This window comes from Vigna unguiculata, chromosome 7 (assembly GCF_004118075.2).
Source record: "Vigna unguiculata cultivar IT97K-499-35 chromosome 7, ASM411807v1, whole genome shotgun sequence".
Lineage (NCBI taxonomy): Eukaryota > Viridiplantae > Streptophyta > Magnoliopsida > Fabales > Fabaceae > Vigna > Vigna unguiculata.
The window spans coordinates 366,082-391,964 of record NC_040285.1 but is presented as its reverse complement, the minus strand read 5'-3'; the positions used below and the strand labels follow the sequence as shown (position 1 = coordinate 391,964).

The window sequence follows — 25,883 nt, the reverse complement described above, 5'->3', positions numbered from 1 at the left end:
CCGATCGGTGTATAAGTGTAATTGTCGTAATAAATGCGAATTTAAGATCCTCACCAACCTACCTTTGGGCCCTATTTATAATTTCCGGTGTGGGCCTGTGATTAGGATTCCTTAATCACGGCCCAATGATCCTCTAATCAAGATTACTGACTTGTTTAACGTTAATTAATCCAATTGACTGGTGTCATTTGGCCGTTCAACCGATGGTCGCTTGACTAAGCTGGTTATCTTCTGATTTTAACAAGTGAATAATTCATCTTTATAACTGATCGACCGATGGTCATATATAAAGCGCTACGCGAATCACTTAGGAGACTGATCGACCGATCGACCTGGTGGCTGATCAAACGATTGTTCTTTATAAGTTAAGGCGCTGTTCGTGTGGGACCGAACGACCGATGGTCCTTTGTGGAGTAATGTGTAATTAATATATAGGTCGATCGACCAATAGTCCCTTACGATATAATACATGGTTCATTTGTGAGACCGATTGACCGATGGTTCCTTACGATATAATATGTGGTTCATTTGTGAGGCCGATTGACCGATGGATCCTTACGATATAATATGAGGTTCGTTTGCGAGACCGATCGACCGATGGTCCCTTACGTTATAATATGTGGTTCGTTTGCGAGACCGATCGACCGATGGTCCCTTACGTTATAATACGTAGTTCGTTTGCGAGACCGATCGACCGATGGTCCCTTACGTTATAATACGTGGTTCATTTGTGAGACCGATTGACCGATGGTCCTATACAGTTCATCCGTGAGGCCGTTCGACCGGTGGATATGTTTTATATGCGAGCCCTCCCAGCCTTGTTCGATGGTCCGATGGGGCATACAGTACAGAAATGTATCTCAAAATTAATGCCACCAATAAATTTACATTGAGATGTTTGTTTTTCATGGAAAAATAAAATAACTGATATTTCCTGTTGTCAAAAATAAATAGGGACATAATTTACATCACCACATGCTGAACCAAGATCCTTAAGGATTCAGAATCAATTTCCCCATTTAGATTTCCAAATAATTTGTCGAGGTTTTGAAACTCAAGAACTGTGTCAAAAGGAGGGCCTAAAATTGCTTTTGGTTAACAGACACACTCCAACAGCAAAATAATCTCAGCTAAGAAAAATATAAAACAAAAAAAAAAAGATAAAAATGGAAAGAATCAAGTAAATGGTCACTGCCACAACCGCAAGTAACAGCATAAATTCTGTCAAGACATCATTATCTTTTTTCCTTTGTTGCTTCGAAAGGGTGATAACAAGGAGAAAGAGCGAGAAGCTGCATAAGAATGATGTGTTCATCAAATATTAATTTGAATCTAGATAAGATGAAGCAAGAGTTCTTTCAAAGTCACTTACACTTTTGAGGAGTTGCACTTTGGGGAGTTTCATCTCGAGAGATCAAATTCCTCAGTGTATGAACTACGACAGCATAGAAAATACCAATATGATGTATATTAGTCATCTTTCAAATTGTCACATGGCACTCATATTTACAAGGCAAGCATCACAAGGAGAAAAAAATAACATAAGCTGGTTAAAGAAAATAAAAGAAAACAGTTTGGGAACTGTTGTGTTTTCCTTTTTATCTTGGGTTAATATATTTTCATTTGTTTCAGCGATTTCAAGAACAATGGAACTGATGAGAACAATTAAATGATGCTTCATATGCAAGTTCTTAAAAATTGAACACAACAGCTAAAATGGGTCATTATGTAATTATTGAGAAAGCAACTCATCTTTGAATGTTTAGTGAGCAGATAGGAGAGTGTGTCTGTGTTGAGTTTTGTGGGAGGGAGGTTCCTAAACTCATTTAGGTGCTGTCAGCTTTCAACTTCACAGTTTAGTTCTTAAAAGACACATTAAAGTTGTGTTTGATAATTTTAGATTTTAAGTTTCAACAAACTTACAGGAACTCAAGGTTTTGAGTGTTGTGTGTTGTGTGGATCATGGTATCAATAAAGTGCTGTAGAAATGTACTTCGTAAAATATACTATAGTAATATGCTGGTTTCTGTTTGAATCATGCTACCTTCATTGGGGGAACCATTCTTTCCAATCTCATTTGCTTCAGAGTCATCAATACTGTTGCGACCAGCAGCAGGTGGCGAGTCATGGTTCTTTCTTCCAAATTTTAACAGCCGTTTCAACCCCTTAGATGATTCCTTTACCTGAGGCTTCTCAATCACCTCCGGAATCTTTTCAAGAGTTGAATTTCTGGAATCAGACACTCGTGATCTAAAAGTCTCCGTACCAATTGATGCACTGTCAAAGCTTGCAGAAGGTGCTTTACCGTACTCAGAGCTTTGTGTACTACAATCTTCTAAAGAAGAAACTCGAACATGAGGGGAATGATATGTTTTATCTGTAATATGAATGCTAGACGATTTTGTAGGCTCTTTCTCCATATCATTCAATGTAACCTGATTTTGGAAGAAAATACATTGTATAAGAAGATCTTTCATGCATGGAGAATTCAGATAAACATCTAGTGCACAGACATGTAAGCAACAGGTCAAACTAGAATTTCCTTGACCTTACAGTTACATGCCTAAAATAACACATCACTCCTCAAATTAATTATCAAATACCAGCATGATAATTGAACATAGACTTATCTTCCCCTACAGAATATCTGAAAATCATATGTAAGAATTTAAGGAAAAGCAAAATTCTCAACTTTGTACCTGCTTGTTATGTTGTTACTATTCACAATTAACAATTAGGATGTAAGTAGGTCATACATGTTAGCACTTCGCCATTTATGAATGTTCTGTCTGTCTGGCAGAGTATGATCTTTGAGATAAATTAACAGTAATGCAATCAACTTAGCCTTCCAGTAGCATGTTATCATGTGTGAGGCTTGAAACTGCAGGCTAATATGTTTCCTACAATTTATACTTGGAGAGTGCAGGCATGTATTGCCTACTTTACATCATCATGTTCACATTTATTTTCTTTCATGCATACTGATTACAACAGTTAACTATTATTAAATTTATGAAAACACACCTTGGATGATCCAGGTTTCACATGTGATTTTTTGTCTGAGGCTTCTGTATCTACCGAAACTGATGTTTGAAGAGCAACATAACTTGGCACTGTTTCAGTTTTCACCATTACTCTATCAGTCTCATACTGACCCTTCAGTATCCTTGTTTTTGATTTTGCCTTGCCATCATTACTATTGGGAGCACAAGGTTTTTCACGTTCGAGCATTACAACGGTCTTCTCAATAATAGGATTGTCATCTTCATCGTCGAAAGGTGAGATTTCAAATTCATTTTTCTTCAGCAAGGTGCCTTCTAAATTCAAAGAGTTGTTAATATTCAGTTTCTGTGTCCTCTCTTTAACTGACGATCCAGTTTGGACAATGTCACTTGCTTTAGATGTTCCCATTCTTAGTTCAGGGAGAGTTGTAGTCTTGCTTTTATCATGATTCACAATAGCTGAAATCTTTCTGATATCAGTCTCATTAGTTGCTTTAGTAATTGAACTTGTCCTAGCACCTCTTGGTTTGACAGATATTGACGAAGTATGACGAATTGTACTCGTTTTAGGTTCTGACAATCTTCTAATTCTAGCCATTGACGCCTTAGTATCAGTGGTACCATCACCCTTCTCTCGCTTGGATTCAGGCAGAGAAGGCGCTGATCGACTTAACTTGTTTGTATTCAATCTGCCGGTTTTGGGGGCTTTGGAAGAATCATTGGATCCAACAGAAGCTGTTCTGATTGGAAATCTTTGGAAGGGTGAGGATGAACATGGCTCTGAATCACTAAATTTAGAGCCTTTATAAGAACTAGGTGAAAGCTTCGCAGGAATCTGTTTCTTTGTTTGCTGTGGTGGCGTGGATGACTTGGTAGCCATTGAATTACTCTTGGCAGCAATTCTCCTTTGCCTCTCCATCTTTAAAGCATTGAGGCGTCTTACCTCTTCCTCTTCCTGGTTATTATCATAAATAAGAAAGAAGAAATAAATAGATTTGAGAAGCTGATGAACAACCTGGAAAACATGAATCTCTCACTAATCTAAATTTAAACATACTAAAGCAATGTACTTCAATTGTATGTTAAACATGTGCAATACAAACATGAAACGGTAGTTTTAGTAGTTAGGGGTATATAGATTACCTTCTCTTTCTTCATTTTCTGGAGATCAGCTTTGTAGTTTCGTAGTCTTTCAGCACGTGCTCGTGCTTCATCCAATGGACTCGGTTTATTAGTCTTTCCTCTCCTTACTGGCCCAATAGTCTTTTTTAGATCAGAACTATTTGGAGTAGGTTTTGATTTCGGATCTTTGTCCATCATCTTGGATCTTGGTTTCAGACCTTTGTTCTTTTTATCTTGCAAAGCACCACCACCTATCTGAGCCTGCATTTCATAGTCTAAGGCACGATCATAATCCCTTGACCCCTTTTCTACTCGTCGTTCAGGCATCAAACTCAATTCATCTGGTTGATAATTGGAATTATTCTCTTCCTTCTTGTGTACCTTTGGGAACTCTGAGTCCATATCAATAGCATTTCTCTCTAGATTTCCTGAATCATTGACTCTCACTACATAGGAGTCATCGTTCATATCATGAAATAACTTCCTTTCCAATTTATTGCTTGAATAACCTAGTCCATTAACAAAATCATCATTTGCCCCCCTTCTATAACCAATCCTTCCATCTATTTCTAAAGACTGCATAGCATCCACGGACCTACCATTAACCGACTGTCCCGAGCTTCTTGATAACAAGAAACCATCATTAGATGATGACCTAGGCATATGGGTCAATCCATTACTAATTCTCTGCATGGCTAAGGCTTCACCAGCTTGAACTTCATGCATATTCCGCTCAGTAAAATCTATAGGATCATTCCCTGCAATACGTTTTCTTCTTCTCACTTCATCAAACTTGTCTTGGTCAACGGCATGCCTATCTTCATCTACGCCTCGCAGTAAACAATTTTGGAATGCTAGCCACTGTCCTCCATCAGCATCTTTCCCAGAGTCTGTTACTTCCTTATCAGATAAATTCAGCCTTTTGAAGGATTTGTCACTGGACCCTCTTCTTTTTGATGTCTTAACAGATTCCTGAACCTCTTTATCTTCATCAGTTTCAGAAGAATAATCTGAACATGATCCACTTCCAGAAGATCGTTCTGTCTTTGTTATGTAGTTGATGTTCCGAATGACCACCATACCAGATCTGTGTCTGCCTGATCGCCCAGCCTTCTTTCGTCGTTCTCCAGTCAGTGAACCCTCCCTTTCCATAGCCATTTCATCCGGAGTTTCAGATTCAGTATACTGTCCATTATCCATGGAATGCCTTCTATGTCCCACATTTGGACTAGCATTTAGTCTGGATTCCTCCATAGGTGAGGAAACTGGCTGCACAAATGGGCTGTTGCCAGAATAACTCTGATAGTAGGGTATCCCTTGCACTGGATAAGTATGAAACATTGGTAAAGCACCTGGGGGAGAATGAACAGGCCAAGAGGAGAAGCCACTGTTTGGAAAATGACCTTGAACATTATCTTGGTAACCTGCAGTTGGTTGTCTGTCTGCTGAACACACATCAATAAATTTGTAAACAATAATGTTAGTACATTTAGGGAGAGAAAAAATAGAAATCAGGAACTTTACTAATTTTCTCATATCTAGAACTGTTGGCAGTTAGTCAGCACTACATATTTGATTCAATAAAATCCTAGTTAGCCAAATTGAAAATCCCACATTTGTTCTATTACTAGTCCACTCAAGAAACCCATAATAGTAATCCCTTCCCTGACCTCTAAGACAAAACAGTGCATGAATACGAAGTCCAAGGTGTGCTGAAGATGTTAGGTACCTGAATTAGTTTTCCCGTTACTTTCTGAGTCCAACTCAGCATGGGATGTAGTAACCATATTAGAAATCACTATGCCAGAAGCATTAATTGCACAGGTGCCAGCACGATTGGGTGTGACTTCGGCAGCTTCAATTTCAAGCCATTGGCCACTTTCATGCTTTCTTTTCCATAGAGATATAAAATTTCTACACCCATCCCTGAAATGCAACAAAATTAGAATCAGAAAGATCATCCAGAAATCAAACACACATACACATACAGACATATATGTGTGTGTGCTATCAGCCAATTGGCCAAGTATCCAAAATCTCACTAGTAAAAATAGTTAAGAAAGTTAATTATTCTTACAACAAGCGTGATGCTTCAAAGCATTCGGCAAATGACATCAAAGCTGGCATGTAGTCAATGTCAAAACCAGCAGCAGCAGCACGTGCAAATGCCATTCCTTGCTCTTTCTGCAGCACAGATTTACGTGTCTCCAGGACTTTCAAAAGCTGAACTCTAAAACAATACATACAAAAGGGAATACAGTAGGAAAGACGTTAGCAAACAATTTTGCAGTGTAATAAAGTTCAATGAATAGATAGAACAACACTTGAAGTAGTACCACTTATACATAATGCACACCACATAATCAGGTCTCAATGTTAGCTTAATTTTATAACAAAAATTCACTAAGTGTCACTTCATTCACCATAAGTTGAGAATAGTCTCTTGAAATTAGCCCATTAAATTCAACAAGGAGGAGTCTTTATGCTGAATTGTGAAGAAACTCAGAGGAAAAGTTAGTGTGGAAGCTCAATCCCAAAAAAAGAGAGAAATTTCTTATGTTTGCCAGAGAAGAAGTTGGAACTAATAGTATCCACAAAGATCAGACATCACCTGAAGATTTCTATATAGCATATTACCTAGTCAGTATATTCATAACTCTAGGAGAATGGTAGTGATGTAAATTTTACAATAGAATTTATCAGAATAATCTACTAGAAAATCGTTAGTTTTATATGGCAATACAAGAAAAATAAACAAGGGTAGAACTTAGTCAATAAGAAATCATTTGTTTCCAACTGCAATTCATGCATTAACAAATGTTACAAATCCCAAGTACAATAAGGAAAATAAGCAAGATTTAATTCAAAATGGCAATGTAGAAACAACTGTTACAAAAATTTAATTTATCATATATTTATGGAATAAACCTTCTACATTCTGACAATTTAAAAGAAGCCGATATTTTCTTAAAAAAAAAAATTCACTGACTACGATGTGCATATATTGTTATTTATGAATAAACTGGTGGAGAGGGTACTGGGTAACGGATTATCCTCAAAGGGTCAAAAAAGAGATGGTGAAACTGGCATAAGAGCCTTACAAGTCCTTTCCTTCTTTACTCAGAATTATCGGTTCCATATCCTCTGTGATGAATAATAAATATGTCCAAACTAAAAAGAAGCTCTATCTGATTCATAATTGTTTCTAAAAGTAAACTGCAATACCAGTTTGTTCTATCTGCTCCGACCATAATACAAATCTCTTTTGAGTGATATCCAGGTAATAGGCACTTAAAGCATTTTATATTAATCAGATGCAATCATCAACTAAAGTTTCCTACTGATGGATGACCATAGAAAGAAGAAAAAAAGTAATGTTTAGAACGTACTTTGAGTTTCCTTCTGATTTGGTGCCTCCATTTGTATCAAGTGGCTGTGTATCAGACTGGTACAAATCCACACAAACAGATAAGAAAATAATAAATCTATATAAGATTAGGGTATTCAAGACTTTCCTAACCTTGTAAAGTACAATAGTTTTTTCCTCATTTGTATCCTGTTGAGTGTTCCTGCCTGAGCAAAGCCAACAGATCTTCTTAGTTACACACAATTATAAATTTCAGCAATGCTTTATATACATCCAAATTTGTTGAATACTAGCTATAGTTTCAAAGGATAATCATATAAAATACATGTACCTGTTCTTTCAAAATTACCTTCAGTGCTTTCCGCATGTTTTATTTGGTTTTCTTCTACCTACAGATATACAAGTTAATTTAAACAGACCTTTAATTGCTGCCATTGAATATAAAAATTGCTAGATATTTACTTACAAAGCTCATCCCTACAGAATTATTTCCTTGAATTGCAATTGCCTCTTCAATTTGTGCAATTTCGGATTCTAAAGTATATACACGCTCCAATATCTCTGGAGTGCTCACAAAGCGAACAAACCTAAAGAAGTAGAGGAAATTAGTCCAGCATGCAAATCTATGTGAAATTAGATGTCACCTAGAATCATTTGTAAGAGGACAACTTTGAGCTCATTAGAGTTACAATTTATTTAGTCTATGTGTTTAACTTTCAAAGGAATCCCATGTTAGGAACAAGGCAATAAAAGAAAGAAAGGGGTACTCGATAGTTTAGCTCGAGAGAGAAGTACTAATGTGAAAGGACTCACACTTAAGGGGGAGATTGTTGGGAATCCAAGTGTGAGTCTAAGTTCCACATTGAGTAAAATTGAGAAAGTTGAGCATCATATAAAGATGAAGACCCATAAATCCATCACCTTAAGGTTTTGGATTAAGAGTGGTGTCAATTCTTTATGTGTGTGTTGAGCTCATGTCTCATTGGTGTTAAATCTTCTCAGTCATCCTCTCTCGAAAGACCCAACATCCTGGTACTTCCCTCTACTTTCGAAAGAGTAAGAACACAAAATATAAATGGAATTTTGGAATACGTATTACATGAAAAACAGGACTTCCAAAACAGCATACTAGATCCATGTTGAGTTGAGTACTGGAAGAAATGATAACCTTGAATAAGCATAGACTGATCAGTTACAACTCAGATTCAAACATACATTGATAAGAATAATTAACAAAAAAATACTATGATAACATGCCACACCTTTCAATTGTTCCCTTGGTAAACCATGAGGCATCACTGTCAAGCCCAGGCACAAGAACAATTGAATAACCACCCTTTGCTATTTGATCTTGAGCTGACTTCAAGTGGGATAGAAATGGATTGAGCAACCCTGATGCAACTTTCTCCTTCTTTCCATTCACAGTTATAACCAAGTCAAATCTGAATTACAGATGAGGATAAAAAAGCAAAGCAAAAAGTCAGGCAACTGATATCCACAATCATGTTACCAAAAGAGTGATTCTTACAATCATTGTTTTGAATGAACTATTTGCATAGATCAATTAGTGACCTACTACTCTTACACAAACTTTTCCGTGAAATATCTTCTATGAACCATGTATTCGATCAACCAAAAAATCACTAGCAAAAACTACATACACTAATCCCCTACCACCCGTCAACCCATAACAGCAATTTTGATCACATGACAATTTAAACAAAAGAAACTGCAGAGACATCAGCTACAACATTTGAAAAATAAGGGCAAGACAACACTCCAGTTGCAGAAATCAAAAAAGGTAAAACTGAACTGAATCCATGAGACTGTTAAACTAAGTATAGTCCTCTAAATTATTATTGCTTCTAAAAAAGGTAATCAACTAGCCATCTGCGTTTTAATTCATCTTATTAGGACTATCAAATATCACAAGTGCAGAAAAGAAAACACAAAAATAAACAAACGTATTAAGATTGTCATATACCCCATACACTTGAAAAAACACAACCAACAAACTTATTCATTGGTTCTTGCTCTCTATTTAGGGTGAGAAATATAAAACTACAACAATAAAATGGTAAAAAATATTGATGAATGGGGTAACACTACTGGGACTATCAAATACCCCAAGTGCTTAAAAAAAACACAAAACCAACAAACTTATTCCCGGTAGTTCTTGTTTCCTATTTAGGGTGGGTGAGAAATGGCACAAAAAGGTAAAAGAAAAAAACACAATAAGATGGTAAAGTATATTGATGAATGGGGTAACAGTATTGTTACCTGGTTCTAGTCGGTGTGAGCTGAAACATAACTGAATCCAACCTTGTAGAGGAGCTCATTGTGAGAGACCAAAACCAAACCAGAAACTGGGTTTTGCTTTCTCGGGGATCACGCACGAGACTCTAAAGTGAGGCTAAGCTCACATACCCAAAAAGGAAAAAGCAAAGTTCCAAAGTGGGGTTAGACTTTGGTGACTCAAAAAGGCAAGCTTTGCTTGAAAAAACAGGCTTCACGGCCCAAAAGAGAAAAAAGGGTAAGTTGCAATGAATGCTTAGAAACCGAGTTCAGAAGACGAGCTTCAATGGCTTCCAAAGACAGGTGAGTGCTTTGAGACAGGATCCAACGTTGTTGTTCTTAGGATACCAACTCATCGAAGGAAGAAGGACCATCATTCTTCTTTGAATATCACAAGCAAGGGTGCATTTTTTGGAATTGTGGAAAAAAATGAGGGCAAAACCGGGATTTCAAGCAACATTGACAAACGGCAACATAGTGACGCTATCAAACACATACTTGTCTTTCGAAACCGATGCTACTTAGATGAAATTACCGTATTGGCCTCAAAAAGTTTTTTTTACACTGTTTTTTCCTTACAGAGGACCGTTGAAGTTGAATTGACGACACCCTGTTAAGTGACATCATTCACTTGTTCATTGTTCGGTTACAGTTGCAAAATTTATGATAAATGTATTTTTTCCATCTAATATATATAGAATTATCTTTTATGATTACTTTAAAACAAATATTTTAGTTGTTGTTACTTTGTTTTAATTTTACAATTTTTAAAATTTTGTAAAATAAAAAATAATCTTTTTAAGAATAATTCTATGACTAAAGTATATTTGATTTTTGTTCTATTCAATGAAAAAAAAAAATTAGAGTATGCCTTGATACACATTGAAAATCTATACAAATTCAACCTTTTAATCTCAAAACTTAAAAATGTGTGGAGGTGTGTAAAAGTTACATGCAAAATATTCCATGTATCAGAAAGTTTATCTTTTATCATAAAGGAAAATGTTTATACGAATTAAAATTATTTTAATTCAAAATCAAATTCGAACTTAGATTCAAATATTAACATATTTGATTCAATTGTACATTGTAAATTCAAACATGTAAAATATCCCGTATTTTTCCAAAAAATAGCATATAATATCTCGATATGAGATTAAATATATGATTATTTATCTAAACTTACATTGATTAATATCTCAACATTACTTTAAGTATATTATCCAAATTGAATTTAAATATGCACTAAATTCAGTATGAAGTTTTAAAGTCACAATTGCGTTTATATAGCTTGTGTTTACAAAATGTAATAGACTTATACACTATACAAACATAATAGGTAATAATTAAGTATTCTAACTCTTTTATTCTGAACTATTAATTATATCATTTAAAGTGAACTAATTTAGTTAGAGCAAGTTCTGATAGATCTAATTACACTTTGAAGATCTCACTTCATTGCTGAATTGCTTAACTTTCTTATTTAATGATTCAAAAATTGTTTTAACACATGTGGTTATGTGTTTTTCAATATTAATTATGGATATTGAATGTGTTCAATAATAATAAAATTTGTGGATAAGAACTTAAGAAATTATAGACATTTTCACTTGCTATTTGACATGAATGTTTGTTCACTTTGCTTAAGTTTATAATTATGGTGTAATAGTTTAGCAAATTACTCCATTCTTTTACATGTTCTTATTTATACACCAAATCATATTTCTATTTTTGTAGAAATTTTAAGAAAATAATTTCCTACTGTGATTTTACTGTTGTTTTACTCATTTGAGATAATTATATAATAGTTGGAGATAAGATAAGATAAATAAAAAAATTATTAAAAAATAGAAAAGAAACAAATATCGTAATACAATAATTCACTTGCATTCGTTGTATGGTATGAATATGATGTGTTGTGTCTTTTTCTATGGTTTAAATAGTTTAAATCCTAAAATCAATAATTGTGCTTTTTTTTTAAGCTTTAAAGGTAAAAAAATGTAGAATGACGTGGACTAGTTATGCAGTCTTTTAGGCACATAACGAAAAATAATATCAAAACATCGAAATATAGTGAATGGAAAATGGAAAATAATACGTGACAAATTATTTATTAATGGATGAATTTTGGTTGTTACTTTTTAAAGGCATTAATAATTACTGTGAAAGAAAAAGTTATAGAACTGTAAAATTACCATGAAAGAATATCACATGTGTAAAAAGTTAAGAAATGTTCCGTAATTTAATTATATACTAATTGATCTGTGATATGTCGAATTTCACCAAGACCTAAATCATGAAGGGTCATATTCTCTAATAATTGTTACATATAAAATTGACAACTAATTAGTGTATTTTTAAATTTTTTAAAAATTAGTTATTTAATATAGCTAATTTATCACTAATATTGCATATGCAAAATATGCATTGTAGAGACACTTACGAAAAAAGAAACAAATAAAGCATTTATTGCTTTATGATTTTGATTTTATAATATTTACCTAAAACGCATTAGTCGATTGTATTGAAAAAAATTTTAAAAAAAATCGTTAAGGGAAAATATAAATTTCTCAGAATAAATTTCAAGTTTGGAAAAAACAGTTGAACAATCGATAATATTGATAAAATGCTTCAATGATTCTAGTTTGGAATGGATTTCAGGATCTCAAATGGTAAACGTTTGATTAATTTGTATCTATGAAATTGTCTCGATTCATCCAAAAATGCTAAGTTTAATTTTGAATTACAATCTCCTTTATATTATATATATATTTCCCTTTACATTGTGAATATTTTTAATATTTTTTATTAGCTATGTTTATTCATAATTACAAAAGATGAAAAAATAATAATGTTATTCGTGTTACATAGAATGTGAACGTAAACAACATAACATATATATAGTCTTGTCATTATTATTGATTGATTAATCAAGGTAATTTAATAAATATTATTTATTATAAAATCTTTAAAAGGTAAATTCTGCATAAAATTATAATAGTTTTTATTACTTATTTTTGGTTTTATAAATATACATCACTACTAAAAACAATGAATTAGTGATTAAACATTGTAATAAAAAAAGAAAAAGAAAAAAACTTTTTCTTGGCTAATTCTAAAGTCACTAACTTTTAGTGTTAACCTTTTTAAAACAACCTTACAAATCATTTAAGTAAGTTATAAGTTACACGAAAACATAGAAACTATTGCACTAATTGTGTTTTTTTTATTATATTATTTTATTTTCATGGGTTAAAATTTATTATTTATATTAATTTTCATTTATATATTTTTTATTTTTTATTTGCATATTCTATCATTTGAAAGAAAATAATGTTAAAAAATTGATATAGATTTGTATAAATTTGTATAAAAGGGGATAAAAAAATATAATGCTAAAATTTGAAAAGAGACTTTTTTTTCTCCTTTTGTATTACGATTCAACTCCAAAAATACAATAAACAAAATCAAACGACAACATGTTATAATATATAATTTAAAAAGCTTGAATCAACAAAACTCAATCATAACCTAAGAAACATGTTATAATATATAATTTAAAAAGCTTGAATCAACAAAACTCAATCATAACCTAAGACAAGTTTTTAGAGCTTTAAATTCAAATCTACTTCTTCTACCTCTGAGTTGTTGTCATCATCTATGTCAACCAAGTCAATGAAATCAATTTTTTTGATGGGTTTCTCCAACTTCAAGATGTATGCTTTGGACCCATCATCATTGATACTTGCATCATAATGAAAACTTTGTGATGGAACTTGCATTCTCCTAAATGGTATTGAGGAAGAACCAATTTGGATAGCATTGGAAAATGAATTTCTTCTAATTGAGTGAGTGATCTCCATAATAGGTTGTGATTGTGCTTGAAAAACCCTAGCATCACCCATGGTAGGTTGTGGAGCGAATTGGGAACCTAATTGTTTTTGAGAATTGACATGTTGTGGTAATGAATAGAGTCTTTTAATGGCTATTTCTTCTTGTGCCATGTGAGACTCAAGGTGGATTATTAGGGATTGAGTGCTAGTGAAAACTTGATTGCACAACTTGCATCCTTTTGAACTTGTGTTGTTGCAAAGTCCAATGAATTGTGCATGGTTTAGCACATCATTGTAAAAATGGTTGGTCATGGTGGTGATGCACAAACAAGTGAAAAAAAATTGAAACAAGTAGGTCAAAGTGGACAAAGCCAAAACTAGTTTTCACTCAAGAACACTAATTGAGCACTCTAGATATATAATTACATTGGGGTTTTTATATAGCTTATATATATATATATGATCATGTGAGTATATTGCATTAATTTAGATTTCATGGAGTTTGTGAATTTTTTTTTCTACATACACTTTTCTAGAAACAATCTTATTTGAGATGGGTGTATTAAATATAATACCTTTTTTAAGAATTTGATATGTATGAAATTGACAACTAAGTTGTGAGTTTTGAAAGAAAATATGACATTCTAAATTTAAAATACCATTTGATTCATTTTATTTAGTTAATATATCATTATTGCACATGTGATAATGTGTGCATTGTAGAGAACAATAAAGGAAAGATAAACAAATAAAGTATTTATCATTTATATAATTATGATTTTGTAATATGTACCTAAATTGTATTAGTGAATTGCATTCAAAATTAAAAAATGTTTATTAAGGTAAAATTTCAACATTTCATTAACATTACCATGTTCAAAATAGTTGAGTTTAGAATGAATTTTAGTATCTCAACTAAAATCATTAAAATGGATGGAAACTCGTGGGTGACATTGCCTATTGATATTGATGATAGTAAAAAAAATTACAAGTTAAAATTTTGGATATTTTTCTATTGAACATCTTTATTAAATTATTTATATTTAAGGTAACTAATTTTTCAATGGCACTCGACCTTAGTAAAGTTTACTTATCATCAAAAAAAAGAAAAGAATTATCCTTTATACATGCATGGAGTATAAAAGTGGACAAAAAGTTATTTAAAAATATAATGCTAGTAAAAAAATTGCCTAATTAAATATGTTTTGATTATGTTTATAATCATTCACTTCTGAAATTAATAATAAAAATTAATTTTTAGAACATTTTTTAGAATGACAGTTGTTGGTTGCATTTTAAGAGATTTTCCTTTAAAGTTTTCTTTATACTACATAATTTTATATGCTCCTTATCACGTATTTAAGAAATAACAAATATGTTATGTTATAGTATGTAAAAGGAAAAATTAACTAGAAATTGATTATATACTTAATTTCTTACTTTATATAAATGCTTACTTTTATTCTATTATAAAATGTTATTGATTTTAGTCCTTTAGAAAAACTTCATTCCTTTAATTAGTTTTTTTTCCTCAAAAAGTCACTTTCAAATTGAAATTATAAATAAGAGCTTACAGATGAAGTAAATGTTAATCATTATGCTAAATATACAAAATTAAAAATTAAAAGTGAAATTTTTTAATTTGATGAATAATGTATCACCTTATAATAATTATATATCAAGAATTTTTTTTTTCTCTCTATACACACACATATATTTATATCCATTGGACAAATTTTCGCACGCAACATACAAATTCTGTGATTTTGATTTTACAAAATGCTAAACTAATTGATTATTACCATTATGAATTGGTTATGGTGGATTTTGGATAAGGAACTACTTATGTGAAATGTTACTTTATCTTTTCATACCCTTTGCATGATTTCATCATTTGAGTTTTGTCTTTAAATTATTAGGAATAAAAAGATTATTCTTTCTTTCGATTATCACGAGTCAAAGTCAAGTGACATATTTCTCACTTATTGTTTTATTTCAATGCTCTATTTTCTTTAATGATAAAAATATAAAAAATATTTTGTTATAATTATTTTAAGAATAACTAGTTTCATAATTTGTTGTTGAAATAAAAAAATAAAAAAAGTGGACATAGTGTCTATATTTATTTTATGTACAAGGTGGAATATGTAATTAAAATATCTGAATGAAAAACTTGTTACAAGATTTTACTCTCGAGGAGGTAAATTTTTGTATCGTGGTAATAATGTATGAGAGTGATGATGTAATCAAGATGTATTGGTTGACGCCAACATAGATACAAATACTCATATTTTCTATTTTCTCTGAATTTTATTTTGAAATTTTTTTCTATAAAAAATATTTATAAATTTTGTTATGAAAAAAGTTTATAGGAAATTGTTGCCAATTTTTTTATAAAATGTTTTGTATAAAAAAATTTTCGTAACAAATTTTGTAAGAAATACTTACGAATTTCATAATTTTGTAGAAAATAATTATTCACGAAAGAATTACTTACTAATTAAAATTCTTAGAAAAAATAACAAAAAAAAGTATTTTTTTACAAATTTTTTTTTAACAAATTTGTAAGAAAATTCTCATATAAAAATTTTTAGTTGTGCAAAAATCAATTATGTATAAAAATTGAAATTGAAATTTTTAAATATATCAACAAAAAATATTCTCTTATAAAATATAATCGATATGTTTTATTAGATAAAATATTTTTTTTGTCTTTTAACCTTTAGAAAAAATTAGAATTAGTCTCTTTTTAAAATTTTAATTCAATTTAGTTTTTTAATTTTAGAATTACGTGAATTTAGTCACTAAATTTTGTTAAATTTATTTAATATTTCAAATGCATTTTATTATAACATTTGAATTATTTACACAATTTGACACATCTTTATTTTAAGTTTAGCTAAAAAACTATCAAAAAATACGTTTGAAACATCAAATAAATTTAACAAAATTGAATTAAAATGATTAAACTTAAATAATTATAAACTTAAGGACTAAATTAAACAAAAATTTTAGCAAAAATAAATTTTTATTGAGAATCAAGAGATAAGAAACATTTAACCTTTTTCAAATATTACAATTCAAAAAATAACGATCACCGATCTTACACGTAATAACAAACATTATAAGTTTATTTTAACAATTGGTTTGTTTATTAATATTTTTTAGGATAAACATTACCAATTATATTAAAAGGCTTAATTAAAAATGAATAAATTGTGTTACTGGTTCCAAAAACAATATTGAAGACAATTTTTTTAAAAATAATTAAAAATAGAAAAGAAAATGTTAGTAAGTATCCTATTCAGGCTATAACTCCGTCGAAAAACTTTCCGAGATCTCTTTGAAAAGCGTCAGTTTTGTACCATTGCCGTTATCCCAAAACCCTAACCTCACGCTAGCACCGGTGGCGACTCCGACAACGTCCCTCACGACGGTGACGACGACCAACAGTGGCGACATTTCCTTGCCAATTCAAGAAGATCATCTCTTATTTGTATTATTATGATAACTGTTGATTAAAAATATGTTAATTTAAAAATAGATTATTTTATTATTCAAGATGATCCATTCGCAGATAATTACGACTCTCAAAACGATACAGCTATATATATAAGTGCAATTCGCGTCATTTCATGTTACAAAAGTTCTAGTACACATAAAAAAAAAACTCCAATGATAAAGACAAATAATAATAGCATACCACCAACAGCCACATAACAATCAGAATATATTCTTTCTATGATACCAAAAGCCAATTGTGATAACCTTTTTTAGGTAACTTAAGCCGTCAATATGTCTAACAAGAAACTTGTGCAATGTATCTACTTAAATAAGCACATTGTATAATGCTAAAACTCTCTCACAATACTGCTTTTATCTCCTTAACTATGTTAATCACTTCCATTTCCTTTTTAAACTAAAATTGTTTAATAAATAATAATTAACACTAAAATAAAAAATAAAAAGTTTTATAACGATAATAGTTATTAAATTGAAAAACATGTTGTGTCTTTAGAGTATGCGGTATATATAGAGTTCATTGATTGTTATAATTATTATTATTGTTATTGTTACCAGCGATAAGAAAAGAGATCTTGAAAGTAGAAAGAAAATGGCGAGTTCTTGCAGTGGAGAAAAACGAGTGATGGTGTTAGCGATGGACGAACATGAACATAGCAATTATGCCTTGGAGTGGACCCTAGATCGCTTCTTCACCCCTTTCGGTGCAGATGCTCCTTACAATCTTGTTATTATCAATGCCAAACCCTCTCCTCCGCCGGCCGTCACCATGGCAGGACCTGGTAATTAAGCAAGTGTTTCTTTCTTCTCTCTTTGTTTTCAGTTACAAAAATGCACCTCTTGATTAAATTTGTTAATTAATTGATGGAACTCGCAACAGGTGTCTTAGGATCTGAAATATTTCCTGCTGTAGAAGTGCAGCTCAAACTCAATGCTAATCAAATTATAGAGAAGGCAAAGCAGATATGTGGCAGCAAATCGGTAGTTACATTATGAATGAATGAACAAACGAACGAACGATATGATGAATTATTAACTATTGCGATTGGATTGAAGGTTGATGAGGTGACGATGGAAGTGGCGGAAGGCGATGCGAGGAACGTGTTGTGTGATGCTGTGGAGAGACACCGCGCATCCATATTGGTTATGGGAAGCCATGGCTACGGAGCTATCAAAAGGTACGTTATTCAGAGTCTATTAGTTAATTCTATAAAACAAATTCCCTTTCATCATTTGATTGCATTGCAGAGCGGTTTTAGGAAGCGTGAGTGACCACTGTGCTCGTCATGCTCAATGTTCTGTCATGATTGTCAAGAGGCCAAAGTTCAAAAATTAATCAAGCTCCTCTCTACTTTCTAATTATTCATGTAATCTTATATTCTGCTTTTTCTCTATTTCTGTATCCTATTTTCTATACTTTTTCATTACTCTCATCTTATCAACAACTTATCTTCTCTCATTTTTCTGTTTCTTTTATATTAAAAAAGCACCATTTCTTTGAAAATAATGTGATAGTGTAATATTGAATAATCTATAAATATACTTATATATATATATATATATATATATATATATATATATATATATTATTCCATACTTTACCATATATATTAAAAGGAAAATTATTTGATTGATCTTTTAGTTCCAAAATTGCTCAAATATAAAATACAGTCCATTGTGACTAGAGCTATTCTTAAAATGAATCTTAGACTGAAATAATTGTTTTAAATTAAATTATATGTTTTGTGTCCCTTTAATCTGTAGTGTAAATAAACTTACTTTATATTGACATGTTTTACTAAAGAAAAACAATTTTATTTTTTAAAAATATATATGCATTATAATTTATATTTATGTATATGTTGTTATATCTATGATTAAAATTAATTTTATTCATATAACATAAACTCACCAGCCATAATGAGAATTGGAGAATGGTAAATCCTGTTGTTGTATTTCATCATCCACACAGCTGTTTAAATGCTATGTTTAGAAAAAAGTTGCTTTTAGCAAATAACTTATTATTTTTCACCTTTCGATCATAAAAGTAAGTAGAGAATGAAAAAGGAATGAAAGCAAAACTGTGTTCCATTCCATGCAAACCAAGAATCAACGAAATTTAAGAAGAATCGACCAGAAAATATACAAGGACTGTGCTGTACTTATCTGAGTCAGTTTTAACCATCGGTTTTGATATTACTTATTAAGTTTATGGTTGACATTATTCTCAATTCAAAACCTTAAGATAACGGATTTATGGGTCTTTATTCTTATATAATGTTGTACTCTCTTATTTCTAGCTAATATAAAACTTAGACTCACACTTAAATTTCTAACATAATTATATATCTTCATCATCATATTCATTTTCAACATTTTTTTTCAATAACTTATTAAGTGAAAATTTTATAAGAAATACTAATTTGCAATAAATAATAATATATTCGAGTAAATTAACTAGAAAGTCTAAGTTCCATAACAAAATTCAATACACATAACATAATCATTTATACGATAATATGATAAAGTTAAACACCATTATCGTTGCCATTGCATTGTTTTTGGAAATTTTATTTTGAAATTTTCATTTCAAAAATTCTGAAAATCTTACTTTCAAAAATTTATTATTCTGAAAATTTCCAGAACACATTCAGGAAGTCAATTTCATAAAAGATAAAATGGTCATTTAGAAAATTTGAAAGGGTGCGCATATATAATATGCATTTAACTGTTTTTGTGTCATATATAATTAGTTATTAAAAGACTTAGCCAGAAAAAAATATATAATATTTACGTATGACTGGCTTATCTATGTTTGGGTTGGAAATAAGATTTTAGGGATAAAACTATTTCCAACCCTAATTTTTAATGTGCATATCTTTATATATTAGAAACTTTAAGTCAAACGTGCTTTTAAGGTTAGACTTCAACAAATTTTGATCTTGGTTCTTTAAATTTAAATTTGATTCATATAATTGTGGAATTTGAAAAAAACTGAAATGTTTGTTTAGCATTCCATACAGACACGATTTTTTGTATGTATCTCATACCATCGTTTATTACATGTGGCGGTGGCAAAGTGGTAATTTTTTTCGGAAAAATTGTTTTAATTAATTTTCTTAAACATTGTTTAAAGTGCGCTTTTTGAAATAAAAATGTGATCAGATATTTGATGATAAAAATTAAATATTAAAATAGATCATTATATTTAAAAGATTGTAGCTATTAATTGTGTGGCTAAAATCTTCAATGGAAAAGAGGAGTATATATTTAACTTTATTGGACATGGTAAAATTAATTACATGTTAATTAAGAATTTAAAATATAAGTTTGAATTAATTTTTATAAACAGAACATAGAAAACATTAAATAAAAAACATTTCCAATTCCCTAAAATTTAAAATTTTCTCATTCAAACACAACCATATAAAATTCTCAATTCTCCAGACAATATTATTCCAAGTAAATTACAAATTTAAGATAACTACAGACGACCTCATAATCAAATTAAAAATTTAAGATAACTACAAGTGATCTCATAATCAATGTTGCACTGAATGCAACTTCAGAGGAATGACATCCTTGTGCTAAGCACCTAGATTAGAATAAAATGTGTAAATAAGTAACAAAGTTTTAAGATTTCTGTAGTTTAACTAAAATAATGTCCTGATATGATAGAATACAGACATTTAATCCACTGACAGTTTAATAAGACTTATATACAAATGGAACAGAAGATGATAACTAATAGTGTATAATTTTTGTAGGTGTATATAAGGTGGAACATAATATGATAGCAGATTCTAATAAAGCCAATTTCAAGTTTACACGGGACACTGTAAAAAAACAAGGTCTACACAACATACATACTCTACATGAATTTTATCACTTCAAATGGTAACTGGTTTACATGGTTAATATCATCTCCAGAAACTGGAGTTAATTCTGCTCCCAGTATAGTAAACAGAAGGAGGGAGAGACAAACGGGAGTCAAATACAAATAAATTTCCCACCCATTCAGCAGCACCTTCGTTCTTTAAATAGTGAGAAACACCTCCATTCAGGGTATATAGATTCTGAAATCCCTGCCTCCTGTCACATGGCACCAAATCAACAATATGAAAAGGAGTAGAAAGATTAAGTGACTTCAGTTCTATGAATAAGGAATCAGATTACAGTGCCTAGGTAGAAAAAAAAAAGAGAGAGAGAAAGGTTGATTTTATGGTTTATTTGGACCAAACACTAGACTAGCTCACGGGTTTTTTTGTCAAATAGGTTATCCCAATCCTGTTTCTAGAACCATAAGTAACGAATGTTTTTCCTATTGTTAATCACTTTCTACTTTTGTTTCTTAATCAAAGAATCAAGGCGTTAGCATTCTCTAATAATAATAATAATTTACCTTAGTATTGTAGAATATACATCACATCGAATCCCTCCTGTGCAATACATCAATATGTTTGCCTTTTGATAAAGGATCTGAAGCAGTGATCTAAAGAGGGCATATCAGAGAAGAGTACATTAATACCAATAATGGAGAGATAAGACTTCCAATTAGTGATTCACAGATCGCAACCTATCATCTAGGCAAAGCTCATTGCGAACGAGAAAAAATCTATATGAAATCAGATTTCCGAGTGAATAACAATGTTAAAATTCAATGCAAGAAAATCAAGATCTTATGGCATTACTTTGATTAAAAGAAAAAGCCATACAACTAGATGGCAAGTTTCATCTTATCAGGAGACCATATCAATCCTGAATCAGTCCACGTTTATACAGCAACACACACAGAAATTACGGAATTTGATTAAAAACAAACGCAACAGTGGAATTAACGTAAAGACTGTCAACGCAGGTTCTGAACCTATTCAAATTCGAATTGAATCATGTTTCTGATGTTTAAGAGCCACTTTGTGCTCACCAAATCACAGCATTGACTGTGCATACGCCATGATTCAGCATTTTACAGAAATATGACCAATTCAAGAGTGAATAAAGCGCAAAATCTGTATCGAGTGGAAGAACTCAGATGGAAACATGTTTATACAGTGGAAACAACGAATTTAATCGGTGAAAAGTAATGAAAATACAACTAAAATGAAGTGCATCACAGAAAAACACCCATGGTTTGATCACTCACTTTGTAGCTCCTAAACTATGGTTCAACAACTCTTTTTGGCAGCAGTGTGGTTCAGCTTCTAGCATGTCAACAGCTCACTTATGCAACCCAAATGCAAGACAACAACTAACTCTGATGTTTTTAACTTTTATTCTCCACAATCATTGCCCTTAAAACTGTAAAAGTATTAATGAACTTGCTATCCTATGTGTTAGTAATTCAAGAGGGGTATCTATCTCTAAATTCTAGAATTAAGAAGCAAATTGAACTAAGAAAAGCTACGGACTATATGAATGTTAAAACAGAATTAAAAAAAAAAAAAAAAACTACTCTAATACAGCAGCTGTACCTAAACTAGAATTCACATGTAACTAAGAAGAGCCAGATAAAATACTACTCCAAAAACAGCAAAGTGATTATCTAATATAACTTCAAAACAACAATTAAAATGGAAAAGCAAATCTACACTAAAGCATGTAACAACGAGAATCTAACAATCAATTAAACTAGTATAAGCAAACTAGAACTAAACTAAGCCATGAAATTGACAAGGCTACTTCAATCAAAAATTCTCTCTCCTGTTGAAAATATTAGAAATACAAAAGAACTAAAAATGCATAAAAATCCAGGAATGAAAAACACTGTTCTCCAGCTTTCTGGACTTGAAAGATCAGAACTAGCAGCCTTAGCAGCTTCAAGAAGTTTCCCAGTAAGGTCAACGCCCACAATGCCAGCTAAAGTACCCGCAGTATTAGAAACACCCATCACTATTCCAGCGTATCTCGGAGCAACATCCATGTGGTTCACCGCAAACCCAGCTCTGCCAAGTGCCAAGAAACCAAGAGCCACAGAAGAACAGAAGACAGCACCACCAGAAGTTCTGAAACTGGGAATCACCACCAAGGCAAGAGAAGCAACCAAGAATCCTACGGTGTTCAAGAATTTCCTGGTTTTAGTGACAGATAATATTCTCCTGGTGATCAAGTAGTCGGCAACAACACCGCCAATGTTGGAGAACAGGAACATGTTGAGATAGGGCAACATTTTAGAGGAACCCATGTCTTGCAGGCTAAGCTTAAGGCCCAATTCAAAGTAGGTTGGGAGCCAGTTCATTAGCACATATAAAGCATAGTGAAAGGTGAAGTTATTGACAACGATCGCCCACACAGGGAAGCTGGTTAAAATTTTGACCCAGGGGATTTTGGCTGAAAGTACCTTTTTGTTGTGAGAGTCCATTTTTTTATTGACGGGTAACACCGATTCCCCAACACCAGAAGCAGTGGATTTGGGATCGGTGGCGTATTTGAACCAAAGTAAAGACCATGAAGCACCCAATGCTGCCTCCGCAAGGAACACAGATTGAGGACCTTTGAACTTAACCAGGGTAGGAAGAAGAAGCATTCCGAGAGCTGCACCCAGATACATCCCAGAAGTGGTGAGAGAGACGGATCTAGATCTCTCATGAGGGGGAACCCACTGTGCTAGAACTGTATGAATGGAAGGGAAAATAAAACCCTGTGCTACACCAACGAGCAAACGAGCGACGACTAAAAGCATAACACGATTGGGATCGAGAGGAAGAAGTGCACAAGTCAGTGACCACAACAGAAACGAAAGAAGCAGGACCCTCCTGCCACCGATTCTCTGAGCTGCCCATCCTCCGGGAACCTGAGAACACGCATATCCGTAATAGAAGGTGGACAGTATTGTACCTTTGCTCGATTGATTCACCCCAACACTATCAGCAGCAACTGTGTAACTGATGGAAAACCCTACTCGTTCGATGTAGCAAACCGAGGTGCATATGAAGGTCAAAATAACAATCAAGTACCGCTGAGGGAGCTTCATGGCCAACAGGTATAGGTCAGAATACAAAATTGATTTTGATTGAAGATATAAGAAAATGACGAAATCTGAGAAAAGAAGGAGGACTGAACACCGGTCGGGTTGGGCAGATTCGGGTCAACAAGACCAATCCACCCCAATCCGACCGTTTATGTTATCGGGGATACGGTCAAATGCGAATGAATGCGGGTTATCCGTAATGAGAAAAACTGAGGAAGATGAGAACGTTCATTGTCTTACAGCCATGGCTTCCTTCAACTTCTCCACCGTCATCGTTTCTATTCATCACCACGTCACCGTGCAGACCACTACCGCGCCACCACCTACGGCACAGATCGGACCAGATCCGTCACCCACGACACAGATCGGACCAATCTGTCACCCACAACACAGATCGGACCAATCTGTCACCTACGACTGTGAAAGCATCAAATTATCACATTCCCCGTCACCAAACAACCCTTGTTGTTAACAGAACTCAGATTTCTAAGGTTCTCAGAGACGTTTCTCACTCTCCTCTCGTATGCCTCCGAAAACTCAAATCCATCGCTTCATGAAGCAATACAAATAAGCAATGCATGGAGGCTGCGGGTGCCGTTGATTTGAAAAAACGCAGAGAGAAAGAGCAGCGCAAATTAGAGTTTTCGGATTAATGACATCTACTTTACAATATACCATCGACGCCGCAGTACTTTAATGTCATTTTTTTCTTATTAAGTCTTCTTATGTTATGCACTTTCACCAATTTTCTCTCGCATTTGCCTCATCTTCTGTCGCACGCTTACATCTATTTTTCAATCTAAAACCAGTAGGGGGAACCGTGCATACGCACGGATCGTGTTTTTTCGTTTTATGTTATGTAATTTTTAAAATAAAAATTTTGTTATTATTATATAAATCAATTATTTGAATGATTATTATTATTGATTTAATTACATATAATGATTAATTTTATTATTTAGATATATTATTGATTTAATTAATTGTAATAATTTATAATAATATTAATGTTATTAACAATAATATTATTATTAAATTAAATTAAAATGTATATGTATATATTGTTGTTAGAATAAAATGTAAGTATATTATGTAATATGATCATGTATAAATCAAATAGAATATAAAATTGATTTAAATATTTTGAATAGAAATATGTGTATATATAAACATTTTTTGCTATATTAAAACGAAATACATATGCATGTATCGTTATTAGAGTAAAATGTAGACATATGATGTTATATAGTCCCGTATAAAATATATACAACATGAAATTTTGATGTTAAAAATTTTAAATATAAACACATGTAGATATAAATAAAAAACATGTATATTATACTAAAATAAAATGCATATTCATGAGTCATCTTTAAAGTAAAATGTAGATATATTATGTAATATGGTCCCGTATAAATCAGATACAACATCAAATTGATATTCAAATTTTTAAATAGAAACACATGTACATATAAACACTTGAATGTTATATTAAATTGAAATACGTATGTATGAGTCATTATTCAAGTAAAGTGTAAACATGTAATATGGTCCCGTACAAAAAATATATATAACATGAAATACATATGTATGAGTCATTAAATAGAAACACAGAAAGATATAAACACATGTATATTATATTAAAATAAAATATATATCCACGAGTCGTTGTTAGAGTAAAATGTAGGCCTACTGTGTAATATTGTCCTGTATAAAATAACACAACATAAAATTGGTGTTAAAATTGTTAAATAAAAACACATGTAGGTACAACC

General features: G+C 31.9%; 3 protein-coding genes across 10 annotated transcripts; 1 reads left to right on the top strand and 2 right to left on the bottom strand.

The window, feature by feature from the left end:
- Positions 1 to 992: 992 nt before the first annotated feature.
- Positions 993 to 10,183, bottom strand: LOC114191604 (COP1-interacting protein 7-like). 7 transcript variants are annotated; one of them, XM_028080880.1, is made up of 13 exons: positions 9,772 to 10,183; positions 8,754 to 8,933; positions 7,958 to 8,078; positions 7,823 to 7,880; positions 7,645 to 7,697; positions 7,514 to 7,569; positions 6,202 to 6,354; positions 5,854 to 6,050; positions 4,146 to 5,569; positions 3,025 to 3,957; positions 2,045 to 2,435; positions 1,373 to 1,435; positions 993 to 1,292 (listed from the first exon to the last, which is right to left on the bottom strand). In XM_028080880.1, exons 1-13 carry the CDS (start codon positions 9,828 to 9,830, stop codon positions 1,225 to 1,227), a joined length of 3,756 nt encoding a protein of 1,251 aa, XP_027936681.1. In that variant the 5' UTR covers positions 9,831 to 10,183; the 3' UTR covers positions 993 to 1,224. The 7 variants fall into 7 exon arrangements, with proteins under 7 accessions (XP_027936681.1, XP_027936682.1, XP_027936683.1 ...); XM_028080881.1 differs by having other exon boundaries at positions 7,841 to 7,880; XM_028080882.1 differs by lacking the exon at positions 9,772 to 10,183 and adding an exon at positions 8,591 to 8,659.
- A 7,493-nt stretch (positions 10,184 to 17,676) lies between these two features.
- On the top strand, positions 17,677 to 18,639 carry LOC114192675 (putative universal stress protein SAS1637). 2 transcript variants are annotated; one of them, XM_028082453.1, is made up of 4 exons: positions 17,677 to 17,923; positions 18,022 to 18,122; positions 18,198 to 18,319; positions 18,390 to 18,639. In XM_028082453.1, the coding sequence occupies exons 1-4, from the start codon at positions 17,734 to 17,736 to the stop codon at positions 18,475 to 18,477; spliced, it is 501 nt and encodes a 166-aa protein (XP_027938254.1). In that variant the 5' UTR covers positions 17,677 to 17,733; the 3' UTR covers positions 18,478 to 18,639. The 2 variants fall into 2 exon arrangements, with proteins under 2 accessions (XP_027938254.1, XP_027938255.1); XM_028082454.1 differs by having other exon boundaries at positions 18,055 to 18,122; positions 18,390 to 18,602.
- A 2,250-nt stretch (positions 18,640 to 20,889) lies between these two features.
- Positions 20,890 to 24,895, bottom strand: LOC114190457 (probable anion transporter 5). The gene is made up of 2 exons (XM_028079350.1): positions 21,544 to 24,895; positions 20,890 to 21,233 (listed from the first exon to the last, which is right to left on the bottom strand). Exon 1 carries the CDS (start codon positions 24,109 to 24,111, stop codon positions 22,822 to 22,824), a length of 1,290 nt encoding a protein of 429 aa, XP_027935151.1. The 5' UTR covers positions 24,112 to 24,895; the 3' UTR covers positions 20,890 to 21,233; positions 21,544 to 22,821.
- Positions 24,896 to 25,883: the final 988 nt, after the last annotated feature.

What these genes read in the sequence shown, in the direction of transcription:
- LOC114191604 (XM_028080878.1), bottom strand. Translation starts at nt 9,830, where the DNA reads ATGAGCTCCTCTACAAGGTTGGATTCAGTTATGTTTCAGCTCACACCG. An exon ending in TTTGAAGCATCACGCTTGTT is followed by an intron (nt 6,051 to 6,201) that starts GTAAGAATAATT and finishes GTTGCATTTCAG; the next exon opens with GGATGGGTGTAGAAATTTTA. An exon ending in TGAAACCTGGATCATCCAAG is followed by an intron (nt 2,436 to 3,024) that starts GTGTGTTTTCAT and finishes TTCCAAAATCAG; the next exon opens with GTTACATTGAATGATATGGA.
- LOC114190457 (XM_028079350.1), bottom strand. Translation starts at nt 24,111, where the DNA reads ATGAAGCTCCCTCAGCGGTACTTGATTGTTATTTTGACCTTCATATGC.
- LOC114192675 (XM_028082453.1), top strand. Translation starts at nt 17,734, where the DNA reads ATGGCGAGTTCTTGCAGTGGAGAAAAACGAGTGATGGTGTTAGCGATG. An exon ending in AGATATGTGGCAGCAAATCG is followed by an intron (nt 18,123 to 18,197) that starts GTAGTTACATTA and finishes ATTGGATTGAAG; the next exon opens with GTTGATGAGGTGACGATGGA. An exon ending in GGCTACGGAGCTATCAAAAG is followed by an intron (nt 18,320 to 18,389) that starts GTACGTTATTCA and finishes ATTGCATTGCAG; the next exon opens with AGCGGTTTTAGGAAGCGTGA.